We start from the raw sequence: 8,076 nt of genomic DNA on the forward strand, positions 1-8,076 counted from the left end.
TGGTTTTGTATTAGTTTTATCGTGTTTCCATTAGTCCAAGTCTGAGATTTCTGCTTCAATCCAAAATACAATAGAAGTCATCAGAAGGAATAGGTATATAATTAATTTGTTATGTCCCAGATATTAAACTTATTAGATTTACCTCAACGGTGTGGATTATTTTAGTTTGCACCTTATATGACTTGTTGAAGTTAGTTGTTTATTACCAGACAAAGAGGTTATGTTTTTGCACCAGTCCTTTTGTTTGTTTGTTTATTTGTCAGCAGGATTACAGGAAAAGAAACATAGTAGAAATATGGCACATGGGCCAATAAAGGGTCCATTTTGTTTGTGGACAAATGGTCAGAAGCAAGAAATACTTTACCACTTTTTAATCATTGTGATTTTTAACTTTTTCACAAATTTCATTCATTCATTTATAGATCTTGATGAAAATAATTCAGGCACATTTAGGGAACTGATATCTATTAGTGTGTACCAGTTGGAGTAGCTCGAATGAATTTGAGTCCCACTCTAGATTTTGTTTGATGAATCCGGAATCACAAAAAGGTTGGGAGACAAAGGAGTTAAAAAGGATCATGAAGAATAATTGAATCTCACCTAATATAATGTCTCAGAAATGACAAGTGTCAGTGGCAAGAGAATAAGCTAATGTTTATCCAGAAGGATCACAAATGCAGCACTTAAAAAAAAACTCAGTTGGACTTCATATGAGGCTACGCGTTTCCAAATTGTATTGTGCTGTGGTTATTCATTTAGAAGCATCATGCAAATCCTGTTGTCTTTTTGAAAGACATGTATTTAAATTAAACATATGCAGCAGAAACTGGCCAGAATGTGTTCTGTAAATCTTGTGAAATGTTACCAATTTCAACTGTAAATGTCTTTCTATTGCATAAATTAAGCAAGGTGACTATATTACCACACCCAACTCCCTTACTCCTCCAGCCACACACTGCTATCAAGAAGAGGCCCCAGATAATGATGTAAAGATTTATTTTCTTATCTCAAAATGTCTTCCCTCCCCTCTTGCCCTGGGCCAGAATGCCATTCCTCTATTACCTTTCGAGTGTGTCAAGCCCGGATCACTTTACAGGGGTGGCACTCTTACCTGTCCAACAGGCTCAGCTGCTCCAAGCCAAATCTAAGTGCAAATGCACCTTCCATGATGCAGTTAATTGGTGGAGGGATGAGGAGGAGGTGTAGAGGAGGTGGAGCTTACTGGGACCTCCTCCGCTGTCAGAGGCAGATAAAAACCCATGGCACACTGGGAGAAGATACTTAGAGGGACTTGACTCACCTCTTCGTGTTCTCCACTGCTCTGCCAAATCTCTCTCTCTTTCTGTCTGCTCCCACCTTTACTCTGTGAATCCGTTCAGAAGAGCCATGTCGTTCACAAAATCAGTCAAAAGGACCAGCTACGGTTCCGTCCGTTCTTCAGGAGGAGGAGGAGGAGGAGGAGGAGGAGGAGGAGGAAGATCTTTTTCCTCACAATCTGCTACTTATGGCGGGGGGTCAGCCCGTAAAAGCTTTTCTTCCAGTTCAATGATGAGGTCAGGCATGGGAGGTGGTGGTGGTTTTGGTGGTGGTGGTGGTTATGGTGGTGGTGGTGGTGGTGGTTTTGGAGCTGGTGGTGGTGGTTACGGAGCTGGTGGTGGTGGTGGGGGTGGTCTTTTCTCTTCTGGCGGTGCTTATGGTGGCTTTGGAGGCGGCGGTGGTGGGTGTATCGTCCCCACGATCGCAAATGTCCAATGCAACCAGAGCCTGCTGGCTCCTCTGAACCTTGAGATTGACCCCAACATCTCATCTGTCCGTACCGAGGAGAAGAATCAGATCAAGGGTCTGAACAACCGCTTCGCCAGCTTCATTGACAAGGTAAGAGTCCCTTTGGTCACTGAAACAACTTATGTCTTAATGTCCCACACCATTTCATAATCTTAAATGTGGTTTCAGAGTGTTTTTAACTCTTGTTGAACAATAGATGCTGATATGATTGAACTGGAGGAAATTAAATATTAGTAAGAGATGGATGCACTACATACAGAGTTAATTGGTTTGTGCAAGTGTGGATAACAGCCACCTGGGCTCATTAAATATTACACAGCAACTGATCCCAATGTGGATAATTGCCACACTGTGGTCCTAGCTAGAGCTAGCTCTGAAAACCAAAACTACTAATCATAATATTATTAGCATGAATTAGATTTGTCAGCTATACTGTGCATTGTCTCACTCATCTACTGAAATTGAAAGCGGACCAGTGCTCCTTTAATTTATTTTTGACCATAATCCTCCACTTGCCAGCTGCGTGGAGGGAGAGTCAGGAACCATTAGAGTTAGACTATCAAATGACTGGTCCCTCTAAGTTTGAGAGGAGAAAGGGATCGGGTTATCAACCCCATTCCCATGGCAGCAAGGCTTGACAAGCTTTCAACATTGATGCAGGAAGGCGACTTCAAATATTTGCAATGCATCTCAAAAAAATCGTACACTTCAAACGATATTTTCATTGCATGCATTATTTATCATACATGACACTATAATGACACAATAATTTAGCTCTTAATCTAAACCAGCTGGATATTGACATTCTTGATAATAAGATGGGGGACATTTTCTCTATGTACAAATGAAGAACAGGCTGACCACACCCTACTCAAGAAATGACTTTCCCTGTGTCTGCCACACCTCATCTGTCCTCACACAAGGGATCTGATCTTCCATCTGTTTGAAATGATTCACAAATATATATTCAGATCAATACAGGTCGTAGTAGTGATCACAATGGAGGAGAATATCAACGTTTTACAGTTCAATTAAATATTTTTAGAAAATGATATATCTTTAAAGGATCCTCAATCAACTGGCTGTAATTGAGTTCAGGCCAGAAGAATTAGTCTGCCGAGGGATGAGGCAGGCAAGTTCACTCAGTGAAAGTATTCTTCCCGGAGGTGAGGGTGCGGTAATGCCAGAGCTTTAAGGGGTGGGGCAAGGCTGAGGTGTGGCAAGGCACACCTCATCTGGCCATTTACATGCACACAAGATCACACAATCACACACACACACACACACACACACACATAAAACTGTAACTCTGATGACAGAGCAATGCAGCCTACATACAACTTCTCTATGCAAATGCAAAGAAGACATAAGGAGCAGATTATTTCAGTTCTCCAATGAGGACAGAACCAAAAGTCTCTGGCCTGAAAGGCATTGGTTATTACAAGAGCCTTTAGAGTGGTAAAGTCATACATAGGTGGGGCTCGATGGATCCTGTGAGTAAAGTAAGGATGACAAACCTCTCTGTTCCCCTGGAGAGAAGTGAGCCAAATCATGAATAAAAGGGACAGCTAAAATAATCCATCCTGCGGACGTCTGCATCGGCAGGAAGAGGGGGTTGGGATTTAAGGAAACTTTTATGAGTGGAACACGGACAAGAGAGCAAATGAGAGAAGAAGAAGAATGGAACTAAAGACAGTGGTTAGCTAAAAGGAGGCGGCTGCTGTTTCATGCACTGATGCTGCCTCCTCCAGTCCCCCTGCACTCACGCCACATAGCAGGGGCCCATGGCTATTTGACTTTCCTATTCGATTTTTTTTATTAGCAGTTATGATAAAATGGTCACATTCAAAGCATATCTTTATCCAGCATTTCTTAAATTCTGAAATCATTTTCACCTTTCAGGTGCGATTCCTGGAGCAACAGAACAAAATGCTGGAGACCAAGTGGAGCCTGCTGCAGGAGCAGACCACCTCCCGCTCCAACATCGATGCCATGTTCGAGGCCTACATCGCCAACCTGCGCAGACAGCTGGATGGACTCGGCAACGAGAAGGTCAAGCTGGACGGAGAGCTGAGAAACATGCAGGGACTGGTGGAGGACTTCAAGAACAAGTGAGTTCACACCAGGGAAGGACTCCGATGTGTGTTATCTTTGAAAAGATTTCTACCTACATTTTCCGTTAGCTCATTCTTCCTCCATTTGTTTGCATCAGATATGAAGATGAAATCAACAAGCGTGCTGGTGTAGAAAATGAGTTTGTGCTCCTCAAGAAGGTGAGAGAAATCCTGCAATCATTAAGCCAGGCATTCCAGCTTCAAGGATGGATCATTGCTTTTCCTCCAAGCCATCAACAATGCAGAACACTTCCTTCTTCTCCACTTACAGGATGTAGACGGTGCCTACATGAACAAAGTTGAGCTAGAGGCCAAGGTTGATGCCCTTCAGGATGAGATTAACTTCCTCAGAAGTGTCTTCGAGGCGGTAAGCTAAATGAACCACACCTCAGTCCTTTTAGGTTTGTTGTTTCATGAAGGCAACCAGTGGAGACAGATAAACAATAAAAACACAAACAAGAGTAATAGATTTCGGTTGTGCCTCTACTCATACTTTCAATATAATTTGAATAAATTACTGTTGTGTATTCTCCAGGAACTAAATGAACTCCAGGGCCAGATCAAGGACACTTCAGTCATTGTGGAGATGGACAACAGCCGCAGCCTTGACATGGATGCTATTGTGGCGGAAGTCAGGGCACAGTATGAGGAGATCGCTGCCCGCAACCGTGCTGATGCCGAAAGCTGGTATCAGCAGAAGGTAAGTAGATAGAGACAGCAATCATACCAACAACTCCAATATGAAACACACATACCTGGACAAAAATGTCTGTGGAGCCTGTTATAATAGCTATTTTTCATTGTGTTCCTTCAGTTCGAGGAGATGCAGACCAGTGCTGGCTCGGCCGGAGACGACCTCCGCAACACTAAGAATGAGATTGCTGAGCTCAACCGTATGATTGCACGCCTCCAGAATGAGATTGAGTCAGTCAAGGGACAGGTAAGCTCACAGTTACACGTGGTTTAGCTTGAGCTCAGTTGACTTATAGACTTATGCACAGTCTATAACATGTTAAAAAACATGAACATGTAGAAATATCAAACCTGAAGCGTCTGCCAACTTTCCAACTTCTCAGCGTGCCAACCTGGAGGCCCAGATCGCTGAGGCTGAGGAGCGAGGTGAGCTGGCTGTCAAGGACGCCAAGGCCCGTATCAGGGACCTAGAAGAGGCCCTGCAGAGAGCCAAACAGGACATGGCCCGCCAGGTCCGTGAATACCAGGAGCTCATGAATGTCAAGCTGGCTCTAGATATTGAGATTGCTACCTACAGGAAACTACTGGAAGGAGAGGAAATCAGGTAAATACCACTTTGGACTCACAAAACATTTCATCTTCGAAAAACAATGAGAGAGTGCATTGAGCCTCATTGTGAGGGTAGCAACGTCAACAGGTCAGATTGCTCATTTGTGTACTTCTTGCAGAATTGCCGCCGGTCCTGCACTGGCAACCATCCATATGCAGACCTCATCCAAAAGCTATGGTAAGTGTTGACCTAAGTCTTTACAACTCAGATCATTTCTAGACAAGTTCTATGGTATTCATGGTAAATCCAACAACTGGGGATGGGTAGGCGATTAGTGAAGCTATCAATTGACTTGATATGTGTACTTAACTAATCTCATTCTCATCACCAGGTGCCGGTGGCGGCGGCGGCGGCGGTGGCTATGGAATGGGCGGCGGCGGCAGCGGTGGCTATGGAATGAGCGGCGGCGGCGGCGGCTTTGGAATGAGCGGCGGCGGCGGCGGCTTTGGAATGAGCAGCGGCGGCTTTGGAATGAGCAGCGGCGGCGGTGGCTATGGAAGCGGCATGAGCATGGGAGGAGGAGGAGGCACAATGTCATCAAAATCCTCCACCACCACATACTCTAGCCGCCGTTAATGAAAACAGCAGTTGTCTTCCTCTCCTATCTTCGTCTTCCCCCATTTTGTTTTTCTTCCCCATGGCCCATTCATAAACGCTTTCTATAAATCCCACCACCACTCTCCCTGCACACAGAGCAGTCTCAGAAAAATGCTCCATTCGACCATTTACCACTATAGCAGATCCATATAATGGTAGAGCTCTCTGTTGCATTTGGTTCCTGTGTGGCTGCTCTTTGCCACCACATTCTCAAAAAGTCAGAGATTACATTCAAGTACAGAGAGATTGAATGTAAAAGAGCAGATATGTGAGTCAGTCTTCTTCTTTGATCAGTCAGCCACGCTGTCTTTTGGTTGCTGGATATGCTGTTATGTAGACAGGAGGATACTTGTAGTATCATGGCAGAGAATCCTTACAAGGCAACAATCATTGCACACAAAAAGACAACAGCAGTTCTAAGATTTGCACAGGTGGAAAAGTGGGTGTGGTGCTATGTCTTGCATTCATGAGGCTTTCATTGCAGGCGAGCATATGTGGTGCCACACCTGTAACTTTCCTTCTTCAATGTCTCATCTGCTGTCACACATACGTAATCTTGTGCATTTCGACATCATCAAAAGCAGCCACATATAACACTTTTTCGGGATCCTCTTTTTCATCTCCTGTCAGAGAGAAAATGAGCTCTCCGCTTCAGCATTTTAACGGTGTTTATGACTTAACTTCTATTTTTCACCCTGAATAAAAAAACATGGCTAAGGCTGACTGGAACAACCGGATTTATTGTGAATTTGTACCACCAAAACATCTGGAATAAATCTGGTTTTATATTTGGCAGATTATCTTTGTTCTTATTGAATACTGTTAGTTCTTTCGAACTAGAACTCTGTATTTGCACAAACATGGTTGAATTATCCTTACCAGCTTGATGATCCATTTGAAATATTGCTCTTGAGTAGTGTTGGTAAGAGTACAGTGATAGTCTTCTGTTATAAATTAGAATTTACAAAAGAAATTCACAATATTCAAATTTACCTGTATGGAATGTTTACTTGAACAGCACATTATGCTGTTCAAGTATACACATTGAAAATAGTATAATGATTTTCAAATAGCATTAAGTGTGTAGAAGAAGAGTGTAGATGCAAACAAGACAGAGCTGCTAACGCTGGGGTCAGATTACATGATATCAGCCCGAGTTTAGCCCCAATGCCTCAAAAAATCCTCTACGAAAGAGAGTTTGATTTTTCTTTAAACTTCAATTGCGGGTCTGTCTCCTCTTTGGTTTTGACCAGAAGAGAGGAAGCCATGTTCAAATTAAGACATGGCAATGCGAAAGAGGAATTATGTTGTCAGTGTTTCAAATTAGGTTTTTAGGCTTTTCCAAACACGAGAAATCCTGCACCATACTCACAGATTTCGGAAGCAGTGTTAGTTGACCTGGAAGACTATCGTGAGTGCTTCCTTTCCTTGTGATGTCACGCACACGACAGAAAAGTTGGCCAACGGCGATTGGTCAAAAACAACATACGGTTCTTTTTGCTCTCATGTGTCTTGGCCATGACAGCAAGAATTTATGACTCTCTATAGTCACATAAACTGACACAATAGATGAAGAGAATGTGGTCTGGCCCCAGCATTACAGATAGCTCTCATCTAGTTCTGATCTAGCTCTCATGATATTTTCACGTATAGCATCACAACAAGCCTTGGAATACACAGATGTAGATCAATAATTATAACTCCCAATATTATTACTGATCCTACATTGTACAGAGATGATAATAATTGCACATCTGGCAACGCTACCCCTGTGTGTTTGTGTGTGTGTGTGTGTGTTTGTGTGTGTGTGTCACAATGAATTCAGAAAAAAACATGCATCATTAAAAATGCATTTTCCGAAGTATCCCTGCGTCCTATAGGTCTTAAAGAAATAAGTAATATGATCATATGCTAAGAATTACATCAATACAAAACTTAAATAAAGCTTATTAAGACTAACCAGACTTTTGTCATAGGGATATTGCAATGATTCACGATATATTAATTTCAATATCAAAATTATATTGTTGCCTGTTTGGGATCTATACACTGCACACATGGTACATGTCACCCGCCTATTCTTTTCATTGTTTCATTGTATTTTGTACCCTCTATAAATACACATTTGTAAGATCATTATCATCTCTGACATCACACAAACCTCACTGTGGAACAAATATATAAAATAAGTTGGGCACATTTAGCAACAGAGGTGTGGACTCGAGTCACATGACTTGGACTCGAGTCAGACTCGAGTCATGAATTTGATGACTTTAG

The 8,076-nt window shown here is 42.6% G+C and overlaps 1 protein-coding gene across 1 annotated transcript; it reads left to right on the forward strand.

Annotated features, from left to right (window-relative positions):
- Nucleotides 1–1,275: 1,275 nt before the first annotated feature.
- LOC133956581 (keratin, type II cytoskeletal cochleal-like) lies at nt 1,276–6,594 on the forward strand. Its single transcript, XM_062391738.1, has 9 exons — nt 1,276–1,875; nt 3,688–3,896; nt 3,998–4,058; nt 4,171–4,266; nt 4,435–4,599; nt 4,714–4,839; nt 4,976–5,196; nt 5,321–5,379; nt 5,534–6,594. Exons 1-9 carry the CDS (start codon nt 1,387–1,389, stop codon nt 5,776–5,778), a joined length of 1,671 nt encoding a protein of 556 aa, XP_062247722.1. The 5' UTR covers nt 1,276–1,386; the 3' UTR covers nt 5,779–6,594.
- Nucleotides 6,595–8,076: the final 1,482 nt, after the last annotated feature.

This window comes from Platichthys flesus, chromosome 7, assembly GCF_949316205.1.
Source record: "Platichthys flesus chromosome 7, fPlaFle2.1, whole genome shotgun sequence".
In the NCBI taxonomy this organism is placed as follows: Eukaryota; Metazoa; Chordata; class Actinopteri; order Pleuronectiformes; family Pleuronectidae; genus Platichthys; species Platichthys flesus.

Excerpts from the sequence above, each read along its gene's own strand:
- LOC133956581 (XM_062391738.1), top strand. The coding sequence starts at position 1,387 with ATGTCGTTCACAAAATCAGTCAAAAGGACCAGCTACGGTTCCGTCCGT. Across the intron at positions 4,059-4,170 it reads AGTTTGTGCTCCTCAAGAAG|GATGTAGACGGTGCCTACAT; the intron begins GTGAGAGAAATC and ends CTCCACTTACAG. Across the intron at positions 4,267-4,434 it reads TCAGAAGTGTCTTCGAGGCG|GAACTAAATGAACTCCAGGG; the intron begins GTAAGCTAAATG and ends TGTATTCTCCAG.